Source organism: Adiantum capillus-veneris, chromosome 11 (genome assembly GCF_014529385.1).
Source record: "Adiantum capillus-veneris isolate H3 chromosome 11, ASM1452938v2, whole genome shotgun sequence".
Classification (NCBI taxonomy): domain Eukaryota; kingdom Viridiplantae; phylum Streptophyta; class Polypodiopsida; order Polypodiales; family Pteridaceae; genus Adiantum; species Adiantum capillus-veneris.
This window is the reverse complement of record NC_140941.1, coordinates 114,440,997-114,461,829: the sequence shown is the minus strand read 5'-3', so window position 1 is coordinate 114,461,829 and position 20,833 is coordinate 114,440,997. Positions and strand designations below refer to the sequence as shown.

General features: G+C 44.2%; 1 protein-coding gene across 1 annotated transcript in view; it reads right to left on the bottom strand.

Moving 5' to 3' along the window:
- Positions 1-17,808, bottom strand: part of LOC147447865 (RPM1-interacting protein 4-like) — a 63,891-nt gene extending 46,083 nt beyond the window's left edge. The window contains exons 1-3 of the mRNA XM_086523735.1: positions 17,652-17,808; positions 17,338-17,533; positions 16,516-17,076 (exon numbers count right to left, since the gene is read on the bottom strand). Coding sequence (XP_086379861.1) covers positions 16,516-17,076; positions 17,338-17,343 — 567 coding nt within the window. The 5' untranslated portion in view covers positions 17,344-17,533; positions 17,652-17,808. The remainder of the gene's footprint in view (positions 1-16,515; positions 17,077-17,337; positions 17,534-17,651) is intronic.
- Positions 17,809-20,833: the final 3,025 nt, after the last annotated feature.

Sequence of the window (20,833 nt, the reverse complement as noted above, 5' to 3'; positions counted from 1 at the left end):
AGTATGGGGGTGGAACATTGACGAGAACTGCAACCGCGTGCCAATTTTCTTCCCAATTGCCTTCCAAAACAAACTCGTAAATCTGGGGTACCTGTCGAAGACAATCGTCTCAGGCATGCCATGTAATCTGAAGATCTGGGCCACAAACAATCTCGCTAAGTGATCCGGCTTGATTGTTTTCTTCACTGGAACGAAATGAGCCTACTTGCTAAATCTGTCAATAGCAGTCCAGATACCATCGTCACCACTCTGTGTTCTCGGGAGATCAAAAATGAAATCCATTGCAATACTTTCCCAGGGGCGGGTGGGTATGGGGAAAGGCTATAGCAATCCCTGTGCTTTATTTCTGTCAAACTTGACCTTCTGGCATACCAAGCAACTGCGCACAAACTCTTCCACATCCTTCTTGAGTCTCGGCCAAAAGAAGTATCTCTCTACCCCTTTCATGGTGGTAGCAATGCCGGGGTGACCCGTAAAAGGTGGACAGTGGCATTCAGTCATAACCTTTTCCCTCAACGGCTGTCTAACGCACAACATGGTTTTTCTCATCAAGTAGCCATCCCGAATAAAATATCCCGCTATTGTATCCCCATCCCGTATCCGTGTGAAAACGTCTACAAAATCTATATCTATGGCATACCGGTCGACCATATCCTCGAAGCTCCTATGATGTATCGCGGAAATAGCCAGAATCAACGGCTTCCGAGACAAAGCATCTGCCACCACATTCTTCTGCCCTGAACATGGACAATCTGGAAGTGAAACTGTGACAAGATGTTCGCCCACCGCATCTGCTTTTCCGATAGCTGCTTCTGTGACAAGAAGTAGTGCAAGCTTTGATGGTTTGTAAAGACAGTAAAATCTGCTTCGAGTAGGTAATGTCGCCACTGAGTAAGAGCATGGATAACCGCCAAAAGCTCCTCCTCATAAATCTGTGCAGTCATTTCCAGCCTTGAGAACAATCGACTCTCGTAAGCAATGACATGGCCTTCTTGCATTAAGACTGCACCCAGACTACGACCACAAGCATCATAATATACTTCAAATGACTTCTGCAAGTCCGGCGAAGTCAAAACTGGTCCTGTAGTCAATTTCTCTTTCAATGTCTGAAAGGCAGTCACCTTTGTGGGTCCCCACGAGAAAGGGACTCCTTTCTGTGTCAAGATATGCAAAGGGGAAGCAACCTCTGCAAACTTTCGAATGAACCGCCTATAGTACAAACACAGTCCCAAGAAGTTTCTAACTTCATGGACATTCTTCAAATCGGGCCAATCACGGATAGTCTCTATCTTGGCCGGATCCATTTGCACTCCCGCTGCTGAGACAATGTGTCCCAAAAAGTGTATCTCTGGTAGGAAAAATTCACTTTTCTTCGCATTAATCACTAACTTGTGATCTCCTAATGCCTGAAAGACCTGAAGCAGATGATCTCTATGTTCTGCCTCATTCTTGGAGAAAACAATGATATCGTCAAAGAAAGTGCCAACAAATAGCCTGTACTCTCGAAAAATCCTGTCAATCATCCGGTTAAATGTCGCAGGAGCATTGGTTAAGCCAAAAGGCATCACCAAAAACTCAAGTAACCCAAAAATCGTCCGAAAAGCTATCTTGTAGACGTCTCCCGACGCGATTCTTATCTGATGACATCCACTCTTCAAATCAATCCTGCTAAAGCACGAGGATCCCTGTAATCTGTCGAGTATATCATCGATCCTAAGAATAGGAAATCTGTTCTTAATGGTGATTTTGTTGAGAGCTCTATAATCGATGCACATTCTCCAAGATCCGTCTTTCCTCAAAACCAACAACACTCGAGAGTAATACGGTGAAGTACTAGGCTGGACAAGACCCTTTTCCAAGAGGTCTTTCACTTGGTTCATAATCTCTTCATTCTGTGCTCGGCTCACACGGTAAGGTGGCCGGTTCGGTGGTGTGCTTCCAGTTATCAGATCAATGGTATGATCTTCAAGACAAGCAAGTGGTAACTCGCCTGGTAGGCCCTCTGAGAAGCAATCGGCATGAGAGTGGAGAAAATCTTGGCGTTCTTTATCAAGTGTATACATATTTGTCCTATCCTTATCACTCAATTCTTTCATAAAGATCGAGTAAACAAACACACTGGATTTCATTAATTTGGAAATGCCTGAAGCCGATACAATAAGGACAGACTCGCCCTTCAGTTTAATGTCAAGTACAATGGTTCTGACCTCCTCTGTAGTCAATGTCGCTTTCCTCGCCTGATAATCGACCACGGCGTTGTTCTTATGGTACCACGGAATTCCCAAGACAACATCACAACCTTCCAAAGGCATTATGTAAAAGTCCTTATGCCCCAAATACCCCTGACAATGCAACCGAAATTTGCCAATGACAGGTGTAATGGCTACGTCCCAGCCGGGTGCCGCTAGAACAATCTCCGCAAGTGGTCCCATCCGATCGGGAGTGATTTGGAGCCGCGCCGCCAATTCCGGCGGAATGAAGTTGGCGTTGTCTCCTCCATCAAAGAAGATCAGGGCCTCTTGGTTTTTCACTTTGCCCCAAGCTCGGCAAAGTTCTGTACTCTCGTCCATGGTGTTGAGATCGATACCCACACAACCTTGAACCAGTCTTGTTTTCATCTTGCCTTTTCTTCCACGTTCCTCAACTGCTCTTGAACTCTCAGGCCTTTCACCGTCCTTGTCATTCTGTCCTTTCTGTGCCTTTTAAGGGAACTTCGCGGAGATATGCCCATGTTCCCCGCATCCAAAGCACTTCCCCTCCCTAATGAAGCGAGCTCTCTCCTGAGAAGTAAGCTTGGGTCGGGCATCCTTCTTTTCTGGGTTGCTCTTTCTCTTTCTACTTTCATTCGTTGAAGTCTGTTCGGCTCGTTGTGTCATGACCTCATCAAAGGGGTAGGGCAGACTGCTAGAGTAAATGGCAAAACCCCGTTTCGCACGACTTATCAACTCCTGAATAGAAACTGACTTCTGTTCCAAGCAGTGATCTCGGATCTCTGTATGTCACAAAGTGATGACGTGGCGGACAACAGAAACCCTAATTTCTGTCAAAAACCCTAAAATTCCTTCAAACCCTAATTTCTGCCAAAAAACCTAATTTCCAAAAATCGAGGAGGCTACAAAATATATATATATATATATATTTTTTAATGATGAGCAACGCGAATCTTGCTTTTTCTCTACGCAATGAGAAAGAGAGAGAGAATGTTTTTACTTTCAAGTTTTGACTCTGTGAGAGAGAGAGAGAGAGAGAGCAGTTGCTTTTGATTTGAAGCTTTTGGGGCTCTGCTATTGGGCATCCCTTGTAACCTTTAAATTAGCGGTGAGGGCCTCACTTCTCAGAGCATCTGGACGCAGAGACTGAGAGTGAATCCCGACCCACTCTCTTGTACTTTGAACTGATTAATATAAAAAGAAATACCGAAAGGGGCGCCAGTCTTTGTGGCCAATATCTCTAGGCACGGAACTCCGCCGGGCCAGTGCAAATCTATTGTGATCTGTATTTTGTGCTGTCGCGGTTGATTCTTGACTTGGAGCGTCCAAGTCTGTTACAGTGGTATCAGAGCACGGCCGATTTCTCTTCTACGGGAAATCCGATCCCCAAATTTTTTCCCGCGGCACCTATGGCTTCACGCAAGGATCAATCGACTCCCTCTGTATCTGGAGATGCGGGCTAGGATCACAACGAAGATTCAGACAAAGAGTATAGCCCACCTCGGCCTACTCAGGTGGAGCAAAGAGAGATGAAGCGTCATCAATTGATCGGCGATGCAACAAAGCTGATGGTCAGTTTTGCGAAAGATCCGAAATTGGCAAAATATATGAGCGAGACTTCTTTTCAGGAAGTGCATGCACAGTGGCAAAAAACAACTACACCTCCAAAATCTGCTTTCAAGAAACCTTTTGATCCCAAACAATATTTAGAGAAGGAATTAGAAGAGGTGGTTGATGCACGGATTGCTCAGCTTTTTGACGCACAGGAGAAAGCCAAAAAGCACGGCAAAAAGCAGAAGAAAAGCACTGACTTTCCAGGTTATTTGGGTCGTCGATCGACTTTTGACAAGGCCAAGAAACAGAAGAAGCGTGTTCGATTTGAAGGAGTACCTAGTTCTTCTTCTTCTTCTTCTTCTGACAGTTCTTCTAGCTCCTCGGATTCGAGCGAAGAAGACAGAAAAGGTAAAAAGCGAAGCAAGAAGCAACGCTTCAGAAAGGGCAAGAGAAAGGCAAAGAAGGCTAAATCTCACCCAGAGACTGACAGTTCTACTGAGGACTCGTCTACAAACAGCTTAGATTCTGATGACGGAAACTTTTATGCGAACAAGAAGAATTTTTACAAAGCTAACCAGTATGACTTTCTCGAAGATAAAAGCAAGAAAGTCCGAGAGTTTAAGGAAGGTGGCCACTCGATCAAGTTTGATACTTTTTCAGGATACTCGGATGCTTCGAAGGCTCTGTCTTTTATACAGCAGTTTGACATCGCTTTCGCGGGAGGACGCTATTCAGAGCACTCCAAGATTCAGAGAGCTACCTCTTACCTTAAGGGGAATGCTCGTACTTGGTGGTCAACGCTTCTTTTAAACAAGACTATGCCAGTTAAATGGCTGAAATTTAAAAAGCTTTTTATTTCTTCTTGGTTGACGCAAGAATATGAACGAGATATACAAGTTGCTTGGAACCATCTTCGAATGACCAAGAGATACAATCAATGCTTATTGTGAAAGATTCTGGAGCTCTTTTCTACCCGCCTCTTCACTCAAGATCTCGTTCAAAGAACAGATTGAGCGGTTCACCTTGGGTCTACCTACAGAGATCCGAGATCACTGCTTGGAACAGAAGTCAGCTTCTATTCAGGAGTTGATGAGTCATGCGAAGCGGGGCTTTGCCATTCACTCTGGCAGTCTAACCTACCCCACAGATGAGGCCATGACACAACGAGCCGAACAGACTTCTGGGAATGAAAGTAGAAAGAAAAAGAGCAACCAAGAGAAAAAGGATGCACGACCCAAGCTTACTCTTGAGGAGAGAGCTCGCTTCATTAGAGAGGGGAAGTGCTTTGGATGCGGGGAACATGGACATATCTCCGCGAAGTGCCCTAAAAAGGCACAGAAAGAACAGAATGATAAAGACGACGACAAGCCTGAGAGTTTGAGACCAGCTGAGGAACGTGGCAGAAAAGGCAGATAGAAAAGCAGAACTGGTACCACATGGCGTGGAACCTGCACCGAATCTAATGAATGAAAGTACAAACTTTGCCGCTTTTGGGGCAAAGTGAACGATCAGGAAGCTCTTTTGAAGGAGCCAAGGCCAACTTCTTTTCACTCGGAATTGGCGGCTCGATTTGGAATTACGCCCGATAGACTGACGCCACAGGCGGTGTTAGTTCGACTGGCACCCGGATGGGATGTTGCCATTACACCGAGCATTTGCAAACTTCGTTTGCAATGACAGGGGTGTTCAAGGCACGCGAGTGACATTCTACTCAAGATCCCCTGGTACCACAAGAACTACACCGTGGTTGACTACCGGGCCGAGAAAGCGACTTTGATAAATGACGGGCTTAGAGAATTGTACTTGATGAACTTTAGTTTCTTTACTCATTCTTTTGGGAGAAAACTGAACGATGGATAAAGGTTGAATATGTTTTGACCTGATCAAAAGAACGCCAAGATTTTTCTCTACACTCATGCCGATTTCTTTTCAGAGGGCCTGAAGATCAAACCATTGATCTGATACCTGGAAACACGCCACCGAACCGGCCACCTTACCGTGTGAGCCGAGTACAGAATGAAAAGATTATGAACCCAGTGAAAGACCTCTTGGAAAAGGGTCTTGTCCAGCATAGTACTTCACCGTATTGCTCTCCACTGTTGTTGGTTTTGAAGAAAGACGGATCTTGGAGAATGTGCATCGATTATAGAGCTCTCAACAAAATCACCATCAAGAACAGATTTCCGATTCCTAGGATCGATGATATACTCGACAGGTTACAGGGATCCTCGTGCTTTAGCACGATTGACTTGAAGAGTGGATATCATCAGATCAGGATAGCGCCGAGGGACGTCTACAAGACAGCTTTTCGGACGACTTTTGGGTTATTTGAGTTTTTGGTGATACCTTTTGGCTTAACCAATGCTCCTGCGACATTTAATCGGATGATGGATAGGATTTTTCAAGAGTACAGGCTATTTGTTGGCACTTTCTTTGATGATATCATTGTTTTCTCCAAGAATGAGGCAGAACACAGAGATTATCTGCTTCAGAGATACACTTTTTGGGACACTTTGTCTCAGCAGCAGGAGTGCAAGTGGATTCGGCCAAGATAGAGACTATACGTGATTGGCCCGATTGGAAGAATGCCCATGAAGTTGGAAGCTTCTTGCGACTGTGTTCGTATTGCAGGCGGTTCATACGAAAGTTTACACAGGTTGCTTCCCCTTTGTATATCTTGACACAGAAAGGAGTCCCTTTCTCGTGGGGATCCACAGAAGTGACTGCCTTTCAGACATTGAAAGAGAAATTGACTACGGGACCAGTTTTGACTTTGCCAGACTTGCAAAAGTCATTTGAAGTATATTGTGATGCTTGTGGTCGTAGTCTGGGTTTGGTCTTGATGCAAGAAGGCCATGTCATTGCTTACGAGAGCCGATTGTTCTCTAGGCCAGAGATGACAGCACAGATATATGAGAAAGAGCTTTTGGCAGTGATCCATGCTCTTACTCAGTGACGGCACTACCTACTCGGAGCGGATTTTATTATCTTTACAGACCATCAGAGTTTGCGCTACTTCTTGTCACAGAAGCAGCTTTCGGAAAAGCAGATGCAGTGGGTGAACATCTTGTCACAATTTCACTTCCAAATTGTCCATGAGCAGGGACAGAAGAATGTGGTGGCAAATGCTTTGTCTCAGAAGCCGTTGGATCTGGCTATTTCCGCGATACATCATAAGAGCTTCGCGGATATGGTCGATCAGTATGCCACAGATACAGATTTTGCAGATATTTTCACACGGATACGGGATGGGGAGACAGTAGCTGGATACTCCCTTCGGGAAGGCTACTTGATGAAAAAGACTATGTTGTGCACACAATCGTTGAGGGAAAAGGTTATGACTGAATGCCACTGTCCACCTTTAACGAGTCACCGCGGCATTGCTACCACCATGAAGGGGGTAGAGAGATACTTTTTTTTTTGCCGAGACTCAAAAAGGATGTGGAAGAGTTTGTGCGCAGTTGCTTAGTATGCCAGAAGGTCAATTTTGACAGGCATAAGGCACAAGGATTGTTAAAGCCTTTACCCATACCCACCCGCCCCTGGAAAGTAATGAAATGGATTTCATTTTTGATATCCCGAGAACACAGAATGATCACGATGATTTTCCGATTACATGGCACGTCTGAGACGATTGTCTCCGACAGAGACCCGAGTATGTTTTGGAAGGCAATTTGGGAGAATATTGGCACGCAGTTGCAGTTCTCGTCATCGTTCCACTTGCAGACTGGCCGGCAATTTGAGATTGCCAATTCAGTGATTTTAGATTTATTGAAGTCTTGTATCTCGGATCAGAAAACTCAATGGAAAAAGAACTTACCTTGGTGGAATTTGCCTACAATGACACGATACACTCTTCGACGGGGAAGACGCCATGTGAGATTGTTGAAAGTGTTGTGAAGGTTTCGTCCTTCCTGAGCACGAAAGATTAGATATATTTGAAGCGGATGAATATTTGCGAGATTTGGATACGGCTTTTGCCAAGTTTCGCGAGACTTTGCAGGAGTCTCAAGAACGACAAAAAAAGCCAGCGGATCGCCATCGTCGTGACTTGAAATTGAAGGCGGATGATTGGGTGCTCTTACGTTTTGAGAAGGAACGCCTATGAAACAAAAAAGGAAAGGAGAGGCTTTTTTCCAAAGCTTAGTATGCGATACTACGGACCTTTCCAAATAACGGACAAGATAAATGATGTCTCCTTCCCATTGAAACTGCCAATTACTTGGAGGATTCACAATGCATTGCATGTGAGTCTCTTGAAACCTGTTAAGGGTGATGTGCCTGATGATGGGGAGCCTGATGAGCAACCCGAAGTGGAAGAAAACGAGGAGATCCTTGTTCCTGAACAGATTTTGGCACATAACGATACGAAGAAAGGTAAAGTCCGAAGGCGGTTCTTGGTTAAGTTCAAGAACTTTCCTGCATTTGATGCGAAGTGGATGGAGGAGGAGGACCTAGCAGATACTCCTCGGATTGTGAAACTTTACCTCGATGTTTTGGTTTAGCATAGTCTACTCCAAACGGAACCCAAAATTCAGCTTGGGCGGAGATCTGTGTGCAATGGGATGCACAAGAGGGGAGTCACTCCGCTCCCTTGTCACAGATGCCTTGATTTTGATACTGAAGTCACTGATGTCTCTTTGAGCTTCAGGGATACTGAGAGCTGACAGTATTCTGTTGGATGACTTTATGAAATGGAATTTCTTATAATGATACTAATTTGTTTCTTCACTTCTTTTGAGTGCAAAAACTGATAAACGAAATGACTGCAGCATTTTGGTCTACTTGATCTCGAATAGACATGGTTGCAATAGGGGTTAGTCAATCGGACATCGATGAGGTCTCGATTGGACCTAGATGTGATTGCTAGCTACATTGCCGATAAATCATGCTCTTAGATCCGAATGAATGTTGAATGTCATGTGATGTCCTGTGATGTCTGGTGATGTCCTGTGATGTCGTGTGATGTGACTGTCGATTTTGTACATGTGCTAGATGTGTGTTCCTAGTACGTAGGTACTAACCGTCAGTGTCTGCTAAGACGGTTTATGGCTTTTGTCGATTTTGCAGGCGTAATCGCGGTCGATTACAATGCTTTCAAGAGGGGGGTATGTCACAAAGTGATGACGTGGCGGACAACAAAAACCCTGATTTCTGCCAGAAACCCTAAAATTCTTGCAAACCCTAATTTCTGCCAAAAAACCTAATTTCCGAAAATCGCGGAGGCTACAAAATTTTTAGTTTTTTTCTTTAAAAAATATAATGAGCGATGCGAATCTTGCTTTTTCTCTACGCAATGAGAAAGAGAGAGAATGTTTTTGCTTTCAAGTTTTGACTCTCTGTGAGAGAGAGAGAGCAGTTGCTTTTGATTTGAAGCTTTTGGGGCTCTGCTATTGGGCATCCCTTGTAACCTTTAAATTAGTGGTGAGGGCCTCACTTCTCAGAGCATCTGGACGCAGAGTCTGAGAGTGAATCCCGACCCACTCTCTTGTACTTTGAACTGATTAATATAAAAAGAAATACCGAAAGGGGCGCTTGTCTTTGTGGCCAATATCTCTAGGCACGGAACTCCGTCGGGCCAGTGCAAATCTATTGTGATCTGTGAATTGTTTTGAAGTGGTTATTTGGTGCTGTTGCGGTTGATTCTTGACTTGGAGTGTCCAAGTCTGTTACACTGTAGGTAGACCCAAGGTAAACCGCTCAATATGTTCTCTGAACTAGATCTTCTTGAATGAAGAGGCGGGTAGAAAGGAGCTCCAGAATCTCTCGCAATAAGCGTCCACTGTATCTCTCTTGGTCATCCGAAGATGGTTCCAAGCAGCTCGTATATCACGTTCATACTCTTGAGTCAGCGAAGAAGAAATAAAAAGCTTCTTAAATTTCAGCCATTTAACTGGTGCAGTCTTGTTTAAAAGAAGCGTGGACCACCAAGTTCGAGCATTCCACTTAAAATAAGAGACAGCTCTCTGAATCTTAGCTCGGAGTAACGTCCTCCCGCGAAAGCGATGTCAAACTGCTGTATAAAAGACAAAGGCTTTGAAGCATCTTTATATCCCGAAAACGTGCCAAATTTAATTGACTGTCCACCTTCCTTAAACTCTCGAACTTTCTTGCTTTGTCTTCCAGAAAGTCATACTGGTTGGCTTTATAAAAATTCTTCTTGTTTGCATAAAAGTTGCCGTCGTCAAAGTCCGAACTGTCTATAGACGAGTGCTCTGTAGAATTGTCACTCATTGGGCGAGATTTTGACTTCTTTGCCTTTTTCTTACCCTTTCCAAAGCGTTGTTTCTTGCTTCACTTTTTGCCCTTTCTGTCTTCTTCGCTCAAGTCAGAAGAGCTAGAAGAATTGTCAGAAGAAGAAGAAGAAGAAGAAGAACTGGGTACTCCTTCAAATCGAACACGCTTCTTCTGTTTCTTTGCCTTATCAAATGTCGACTGATGACCCAAATATCCCGGGAAGTCAGTGCCTTTCTTCTGCTTTTTGCCGTGTTTTTTAGCTTTGTTTTGCGCGTCAAAAAGCTAAGCAATCCGTTCATCAACCACCTCTTCTAATTCCTTCTCTAAATATTTCTTGTGAGCACAAGGTTTCTTGAGAGCGGGTTTCGGGGGTGGTGGGTGGTTTTCTGCCACTACTCGTGCACTTCCTGAAAAGAAGTCTCGCTCATATATTTTGCAAATTTTGGGTCATTCGCAAAATTGAGCATCATCTTTGTTGCATCGCCAATCAATTGACGACGCTCCATCTCTCGTCGCTCCGCCTCAGTAGAACAGGTGGGCCATACTCCTTGCCGGAACCTTCATTGTGATCCCTTTATGCATCTCCGGATGCAAAGGGAATCGATTCATCCTTGCGTGAAGCCATAGGTGCTGCGGGAAAAAAAATTTGGGATCAGATTTCCCGTAGAAGAGAAATCGGTCGTGCTCTGATACCACTGTAACAGACTTGGACACTCCAAGTCAAGAATCGACCGCGACACCACCAAATAACCACTTCAAAACACTTCACAGTTGACAATAGATTTACACTGGCCCGGCGGAGTAGAGATATTAGCCCCAAAGATTGGCGCTCCTTTCGGTATTTCTTTTTGTATTAATCTAAGTTCAAAGTACAAGAGTGGTTCGGTCTCACTCCAAGACTCTGCGTCCAGATGCTCTGAAAAGTGGGAACCCAAACCACTTATTTATTTGTTTACAAGGGATGCCAAAAGCAGAGCCCCAAAAGCTTAGAGTCAAAAGCCTAAAAATAAAGCAAAGGCTCTTTTTTTTCTCTCAAGCTTGACTAAAAACAGAAAAGCTTCTCTCTTTCTTGCTGCTTTTAAGGAAAATAACGTCGCCCAAAAGCTATCAGCTGCCGCAGAATCCGCCGCAATTTCCGACGCGATTTCCGGGCGTCCGTATTGTTGCCACGTGTCATTTTCTGTCGCCAGAATTAGGGTTTCAGCAGTAGTTAGGGTTTCAGCAAGAGTTAGGGTTTGGTAAAAATTAGGGTTAGAGTTTCTGCTCTCGGGCAACCACGTCATCACTTTGTGACAGAAAGTATGAGCACCAAGCATGGGCATTTCCATTGTGTTTTGCCACAGTTGATTGATATAGATCAGAAAGATAAGCTTCGATCTCATTGTTTACATGTGTATGATGAACGGTTTGGCACTTCGTCTCTTTGTTCATCTACATTGCATGCACAGTCTTTGAGGAAGACAAGATTTTCTCCAGTCACTTTACATGGAATAGGTATGTTCATGTTTTTGTGTTGGAAGTGGTTTCAAGAATTTTCAACCATGGAGATTCTTGAAGAAGGAAGAAGCATGACTCTAGACGAAGTTGAAGCATTGAAGAAGCCGAAGCCTTTGTGTCGCTTTTGGCGCGGCCCAAAGAAGCAAGCGTTGCAGACCTTTATGAAGTTCAAGTATCGCACGACCTAAAAATCAACGTGGGCCGGTGACAAGTCCTTTCCAGGATTCCAGATGCTATTGGCGATCTCCCTGGACGCCATACAGTTCGGTAACAGTACCTCACTTTGAAAAGGAGGGGATGTCACGTGACACATCCAACCTTATGTGTCCATGGACAAGCTACAGCATGACCAAGGTTCAGTTCAGTCAAGTCAGTCTTGAATAGGAAGTGATCTGGCACTTTTGTGAGTGTGCACAAACCGTGCATGTGCAGATGTGTATCCTCCGGTTGCACACAACATGATCATCGGTATTACCATCAAAATCCATCAGGGAAATTTTCCAGTGCATTAAACCTATTTTTCCTATTTTTAACATTTTTCACTTATTTATTAAGTGACTTTTGTTGGAAACTAGGTAGGGCAATTTTGCTAAGATAATATATAAGCAAACTAGAGCTAGCACTTTTTGGCAGAAGAGGCAGCAGGAGCATTGCTCACAGGCAAACTTCTCAGCAGGACCCCAAGTTCTCTAGAGTTTTTGCATCACAACAGAAGAGCTAGCGTTTTTGGACAAGAACCCAGATCACCTAGTGTTTTTGCATCTGCATCAGCCTGGCGACAGCAGAGAAGAATTCAGCCCTAGCGTTAGCAGTTGCATCAACAGATCCACAGCAGATTGCACCAGCAGCAAAATTCAGCCCTAGCGTTTTTGGAGCAGCAGACGACCTAGCGTTTTGTAGTTCCGTCACGACAAGGCCACAAGAAGACCAATGTTTTCAGTTTTCAGCAGTTAGCACCTGCAGTACAAGTCCTGAACCTCACAGATCTCACCTTCCCGCAGCAGATCCTCGCCGCACGGTCAGTTCTCGCGCAGTTCACAAATTTAGCCTGGAAAACGCAGTTTTTAGCATCTGCGTTTTCAGTGCGTCGTCGCCATCGACATAGAGTCAAAATTCAACAGATACAAGATTTGCAGATTTCAACCCTTAGCGTTTTCAGATTTCAGCCCGTCTTGTCGTCGTCGACATCGTCGGCAAGTCCAAGCATTGTAGAGATTTGTGCAACCATAAGTAGACCGCTCTCGCCATAGAGAGTGGGGCCTTCGGAGGAGGGTTTGACAACATTCTGGTGTCGTATTCTCTTCTCTCTCTCTCAGTCTCAGTACCTTCATTCTGTTTTGTGATCATTTGCACTCTCTCACTAAAGGAACGGAAGGCTCTCCCTTCCGTAAGTAAAAGGAACCTTTGAGCACAGTTCAGAGCACTCATCTTGAGCAAAGTTCAACATTCACTTCCGCTGCACCTTACACTCTCAGTCATTCCTTTTCCAAAGCACGACACACATTTTTTGCATGATATAGATGTGATTGTTCACAAGGATGATGGTTTGAATGATGATTTTTCTAGTGAAGCTAGCCTCGTTGTAGATACGATCAATCACGCAAAACCGATCTTGGCTCTCGAGTGGAGGTCCAAAGAACCCACTCAGGAAGTATTGTGTGTTTGCATGATTAGTCAGCACGCATTGTTCGAGTTTTTCACTCGTGACGGTTTCTTGTATTTTCGTCACCATCTTTATGTGTTCCCTTTCCACAAGCATGCCGTATTGTACGATGCACATGATTCACGAACTGATGAGCACGAATGTATGTGGATCACTCTCGATAAGAAAAAAGTCTCCGAGAGAGCACGAGAAAGATTGTCCATCAAGCATTGGCATTTCCGTTTTGATTTGCCACAGTTGATAGGTTTACGTCGAAAAGTCAAGTTTCGATCCCACTTTTTGCATGTGTTTGATGAACGATTTGGGACTCCGTCACTTTGTTCATCTGCATTGCATGCGCAATCATGTCAAAAGAATAGTATTTTCGAGTCACTCTACATGGAATGGGTATGTTCATGATCTTGAGTTGGAATTGGTTTCAGGAATTTTCCTCCTCGGAGATTCTTGAAGAAGGTGGCCTCCCGACCATAGCCGAAGTTGGAGCATTGAAGCCACAACAGATCCCTTTGTTTCGCTTTCGGCGCGGCCAAAATAAGCAAGCATTGCAGACCTTCATGAAGTTCAAGTATCGCACGACCCACGCATCAGAGAGGGCCGGCGAAGAGTCCTTCGCAGGATTCCAGATGTTGTTGGCGCACTCCCTCGACGCCATACAACTCGGTACCAGTACCTCACTTTGAAAAGGAGGGGATGTCACGTGCACATTCAACCCTGTGTGCATGTAGACAAGCTACTTCACGTCTAGGGTTCAGGTCGGCTTAGGAAGTGTTCTGGCACCTTTGTGAGCCTGTGAGCAAGCCGTTCATGTCCAGGCACTTAGAGTAGTTGCATATCCTCTCGTTGCACACAGCTTGATCATCAGCATGACATTCACTACCCATCATGAGCATTTTATAGTGCATAGAACCCATTTTCCCAATATACTCATTTTTTCAGTTATTATTTAATAAGTGACTTTGTTGGAAAAGTGAGTAGGGCAAATTTGTTAAGTATCTGCAAAAGAAACCTAGCGCTAGCTCTTCCTGGCAGAAGAAGTTCCAGCAACTTGCAGTGCACCTTCTTAGCAAGACCAACAAGAGACCCTAGCATTTTCAGCCAGCAGAGCAGATAGCGTTTTTGGCTACAGATCAAGCCTAGCATTTTTGCTACAGATAAGCCTGGCGTTTTCAGTTTGCATATTCAGCCTAGTGTTTGCAAATTCTGGCGTCAAATCAGCCCAGCACATCATCGTTTTCAGTTTTCAGCACTTAAGACACCGCAGATTCAGCCATTAGCCTCGCAGATCTCACCTACCTGCAACAGATCCTCGCCGTACCGTCGAGTCAGCCAACGCTTTCAGATTCAGCCCGCTGTTTTCAGTTTTCAACGCATCGTCGTCCTCGCCGACATAGTGTCAGTATTCAGAAAAAAGTCAGAAGATTGCAGATTTCAGTAGTTCAGCCCTAGCGTTTTCAGATTTCAGCCTGTCCTTGTCGTTGTCATCATTGTCGTCGACATCATCGGCAAGTCCATCGCATCTAGACCATTGTACCGGATTTGTGCAATCAATAGCATAGACCTCTCGCCATAGAGAGCGGGCCCTTGGAGGAGGGTTTGAGAACCGTTTGGTGTTGTACTCACTCTCTCTCACTGAGTCTCAGCATCTTCATTCACAGTAGCATTCACTTTGTTTGTGATCATTGCACTCTCTCACTAAAGGAACAGAAGGCTCTCCCTTCCGTAAGTAAAAGGAACCCTTGAGCACAGTTCGGTGCACTCATCCTGAGCAAAGTCAACATTCACTTCCGCTACACCTTACACACAAGTTGGTGACATGGCGTTCCCAACCTGAGGAACTGGCTGAGAGGACAAGGGGCTAGAGTTTGAAAACTCTAACCCAAAAGATTTCAACCCAAAAGATGTGGCCGAGAGGCCTAAGGGATCAGGGTTTAAAAACCTAACCCCTACTGACTTGAAGAGAATCGGCTGAGGAGTCTAGACCCTAAAATTGAAAAAGTGTATAAGCTGGCTGAAAATTCCATAGACGCGTTGTCATGCTCACATTGCAAGTTGCATGGAATTTCGCGTTTTGCGATGGCTACTGTGTTGGCAGTTCTATGTCATGCTTTTGGGGATCGGAGCTTTTGGGTGCAATGCATTTGAACCTGATGCTTTTGGGCTCAGCTTTTGGACATCCCTTGTACTGTTTATAAGTGCCCTTCGGGCTTCTAGACGCAAAGTCTCAAAGAAAGTTGGACCCTCGGGGAGTTGTACCTTTGAGAAGCAATAATAAAGACATACTGGAAGGGGCGCCATTCTTTGGGGCCAGTGCATCTAGGGACGGAACTCCAACCTAGATGGAATGGGTGCCCTGCATATGAGATCGCCAATCTAGTACTGCCCACTGACATGGGCCAAAACTAGCCTGACACTATAAACTCTAGGCACAAGGCCTCCGACTCTTGAAGGGGAGGAAACCCTCACAAGGCTGAGCACAGCCACAAAGAAGCCCTCTCTCTATAGATCTAGGCACAAAACCCAAGAGATGTCATTCTCCTAATATTTTGAGAGGCCGCAATGCTGACCTACAGGAGAAACCTTCGCACTCTTTCCGGAGTTTGACAATAGTAACTACAAGTAGACGAGAGCTGAGGAATTTCTTCTGCTAAGAGTCTAAGACTTTGAATTGACCATAAACTTCAAACCTCTATTGACCATGTACTTCAAAACCCCAAGCAGGATTTAAATTACAAAGGGCATCCGAAGCAGTTTAGACCTCTCAACCAGGTACCCTCCAATCTGAAGTTTGATGACACGAGGCCCTCCAATGTGAACCTTGATGGCTTGGGGCCATGTTAAGAGGTATTATCCTGGGTGCTTAGCTGGCGCTTGTGACATCTCTTTCCTATCATTATCAACGTTCTAAAGAAACACTAATAATGAGCCAAGAGATCTGAGAGGCCCTTCTTTCCGAATTTCCTTCAAAATTGAAAGAACAATCAGAATTTCCAATATCACACTTAAGAATCCCTACCACTCAATGCAGTACAGAAAGATAATTGTACTCGCCACACAAACTCTTAATACCTTAGCCAAAATATCTGTGTGTGAGTAAATTGTCCCTATTGGACAACCCCAACAACAAGAATCTTCAATAGAGTTTAATGATTACAGTATTGATAAAGTAAATGCCCCTCAATTCCCTCTCCCCACACAGAAGACAATAAAAACAGAAGCCAAATACAAGGTCTGAAAAGAATATATCCAAAGCCAAAATTCAAATCTACAAAATAATCACACACCATACCTTTTTAAATAAAGGAAAAATAAGTTGGGTAGATTAAAATGCAAATAGACGGTCACTTGAAACCTTACAGTCTCATCTGCACGAGAAGATCCTCGAAGTCGAGATTTTCCTGGAGCAGAGGGAGCATGAGCACTACCACCATCAGAGGAGGTTTTTCTTTCCGAATAGGGAGACCCTGGTCTGTTTCCAAGCCGTCCTTGGTACATCTGGTGATTTGGAGACTCTTCGGGACCAGCGCTCTCTCTTGAACCAACAGTAGATGGCCCCCTTCTAGATCCATCTGCACCGCCAGCGTTCTCTTTGGCACCGCTTGTATTAGGGCCCTTCCTTGAGGTATCTGCATCACCTGCCTTAGAATATCCATGTCCATCTCCTCTGTTTCGGATCAGAGGACCTGTCTCCATGGCAGGCGGTGGCTTTGAAGGTACAGGCAAGGCAGCGTCAAACTCTTCTAACTGAGAACCATCCTCTGTTTTCAAGCCAAATGCAGCTGGGTTTTCTTCCGGATCATTGGGATTGAATTTCTTACCTCCCCCTTTACCAGCACGTGCATTATCAAACACCGCTGTAAATGGCACGTGCTCGTTGGCATCCCAATTTCCAAACTGTGGAACATGAGCTGGACGGTGCTGCACAAGCAGAGGACAGTTTGATTATACCAAAAAAATAGAGCTCTAGACAAGAATCTCAAATAAAAACACACACACACGTGCGCGCGCACACACACACACATTGTGACTCCATGCTTAAACGCTTGAAATGGGAGTTGAGCAACAATGGAAGATGCAAGATCGGCTTGTGAACAGGCAGAACTGTTGCGACCAAACCCAAGGTAATAGCAATCTTCTTCAGTCACGACACCGATTTGGCATTCATGAAGCACAACATACCCCCATGCTTGGCAAGCAATCACTCTTGATCTCTCACGACCAGAATTGCAATGTCTTCTCCTTTCTCAATGACTCTTCAAAGCATGAAGGCTGTCTGAGACATTGCTCCGCACGATGCCAAACATCCATCAACAGAAAATGCTGTCTTCCATGTTAACTGACGTGACTCGCAATAGGGAGAGCCTGGAGATGGATCCTGCAGCAAAAGACGAATTGAGATAAATACTCCAAAATACCTCCCTCTCTCTCTCTCTCTCTAAAATCGTCTTGGGTATTACGGCGAAAGAAAGATAATGTATAAGCTTCGAGCATACCTGTTAGGTAATCACTGCTCTGGGAGTGGCGATGGCGCAGGAGAAGCTAGGGCTGTGGGCAGGCGACCAGACAGTAGGCTAGACGAGAAGGCTACGGGTCTTTCATTGCTCCCCTGAAAAAGGAGAAGTTGAAGTCGTGGTTAGTACTCGGTACTACTGGTAGAGAGTTTTTACTCGCAAACTGCGCCCGTATGTACTATACGTAAATGAACCCCGCCGTCATCCGTACAACTTGACCCCTCAATCCTCAACTTGAATTATCAAGGCCATTTCCCACAGTCGACCAGTCACCAGACTCGTCACTCCATTTTCATTTGTCCATCATAAGGTCTTAGGACGGGTTTAGGGTGCATTAGACTGCACGCGCCCAAGAAACCGTTGCTTCGCTTTCATGTTCTTCTTCGTTCGCATTGCTACCGCTTCAGAAAACTTCAAAAAGCTGCACCTTTTTATCAACGAATAGTGAGCGTTACCTGATTGGTCTGCGTGCGACGAGCGGGCATGTGTTCTCCGCATTTCATGTTGAAAAGTGCACGGACATGGTTGATTTCCTGAGGGGGTAGGCCGTCCGTCTCTATGGTGAGTTCGAAAACTGACTGAACTATTCTCAACGAGTGAAATGATGCTACGTTCGAAACATACCCTCACCCAAGTTGTTCATCTAGGCAATCTCAACCAACCCTTAGACGAGCTTGGCGAAGATGTCATGGCTGTACTTTTCATTGCCTCCGCCTGCCTTGTTCACACAAGGTGGAGGCAATACTCCTTCACAATAAGGCGCGAACCTACAGCAATTGTTGAGCAGTATCCTACCAGTAACGTGATTGGCAGGTTGGTCAAGGGCCCATGGCAATTTCTTCGTTTTTGTTGCCCAATGTGGGCCCCTCAACAAAGAATCTCATCCATACCCCTCTCTCTTCCATCACCCCGCTTGAACCCATTCTTAGTAAAGGGTTGAATTTTGGGGGCAATTGTGAACCATTGGATAAAGCTTGTTGATTAGTGCCACATGGTAACAAACTTTTTTTAAACTACTTTTTGTAGACCCTTATGAGGGGTGTTGACATTTGTGTACCTCTCTCTTTAAAGAGGGAAATCGAGTATTGGGTCACACACAATTTTTCCCATCCTCTTTTACTTTTTTTCGCTTTTTATGACAATGCTTTCAAGTGTTCTTTTCGTCATCGTTTTTTATGCTTTTAGAATATATTGTTTAATTCAGGTATTGCCTCTAGTTGCACATCTAACTCATAAGAGAGTTGCAAGTCCCAACCATTTGCGGCTTATTGATCAAAAGGTATGAGCTCCTATCCAAGAAGGCTCTTTATAATGGTGAATCGTTTCATAGTTGGTTTATACAATTTGTCATGAATAGATGAAACCAAACTCTCAATGTGGTCAGTATTTGTACGGATTGCAAGGTTCTACAAGAGTCGACACAAGAAGATACGAAGAAGGAGGCACTGCAATGTCGTCGTGTGATCATCCACCCACGTGGACAAAATATGGCTATATATTATGTGACCGAAAGCATCACTTACATTCTCCGCATTGGTGTGTAAAGGGTCGTTAGAACTACGTTCTCTAGTGTTGGTAGAAGGCGCTTGCTCACCAGTATTTGTTGGAGCCACAATATTGGATGTATTGTGGAATTCGCTCTTGCATATTGCTAGAGATGTTAGTGACTCATGCATAAGTTGAATCTCTTCGATGTTGTCAATCCCTTGGACTTTCATCCTTGCACGAGTCTGAGGTGCCATAGTCGATAGTGTAGTACACACACACACACACACACACACACACACATTTAGAGTTTGTAAATATGTGTGTACATGTGGAGAGATGAGGATATTACTTATATGTATGTTTGTGTGTGTGAGGGGGAGAGGGATAGTGATAGAGAGAGAGAGAGAGAGAGAGAGCGAGAGATGGGGAGATAGTCCTATGTTTGTGTGTGTGCTTGTAAGATAAGAGAGAGAGTTTGTGTGTGTGTGTGTGTGTGTGAAAAATAGGGATAGAGAGAGAGATGTAATATATTATAACACCCTTCTCAACTAGTCCATGACCATGCTGAGAAATTCAACTCTTTTCTCAAAAAAAAAGAAAAGTGGGGATATCCCATTCGTGGATTGCCTATGATTATGTCCAAATGCCAACTGCCAAGGATGGGTTGGGTTTCTTGGACAGGGGTCTCTAATAACCGAGCAAAAAAAATCAAGCAAAGACAAATTCGAGCAAATTGATACAATAGCAACAATGGTGAAAGAAAAAAATTATGTCATGCACATTACTTTCACTACACAAATCTAACACTCAATCGACAAAAAATGAGATGTTAGAACCAATATGAAATTTGAATACCCGAGGCACAAGCAATCTCTTCATACTTGAAACATATACAGTTCAATTCCATGTGCCATACCTCCTCTCAAAAATGGCGAAAGAAAAATAAAATGTCAACAATGGTGAAAGAAAAAAATTATGTCATGCACATTACTTTCATTATACAAATCTAATACTCAATCGACAAAAAATGAGATTTTAGAACCAATATGAAAATTGAATACCTGAGGCACAAGCAATCTCTTTATACTTGAAACATATACAATTCAGCTCCATGTGAATGGCATACCCCTTTACACAGGAAAGGCCCAAGTCTCAGGTGCATTTGCTTGCTGGATGCAGAGATAAAGTCATGAAGCAACAATTCCTTAAAAGCTTCTACACTGTGAGTGATCTCACTATCAAAAACACCCAAGACCATGGCACAACTAGAGAATCATCTAATCTTAGGATATCTAGGCAAGATTGAGAGAATCTTTTAGTCCTAGCTCAGAGAATGGTGATTTACAACTTCCGAAGCCTGCTAGATCTTTTGCAGCAATAGGTAAACAAGAGCAACCATCACAAGAATAGAGGCACAATAGAAATGTTTCTTCGACATGCCGACGTCTATGGCTACAATCCAATGTCCCTCACATCTGTCACAATATTGTCGTCTGTTATTTAGGATAAATATCGGACTATAAGCGAACGCCATTAGCGCTATGGGGTATACCATGTTGGAATGAATCGAAAGTGTTGGTTCGAATTCTGACTTGGGTTGAACAAAGTTCGTGCTCATTTATAGTCTGCCCTACTTTAGATCCCGAGTTGTGTTGAACAAAGTTTGTGCTAATTTG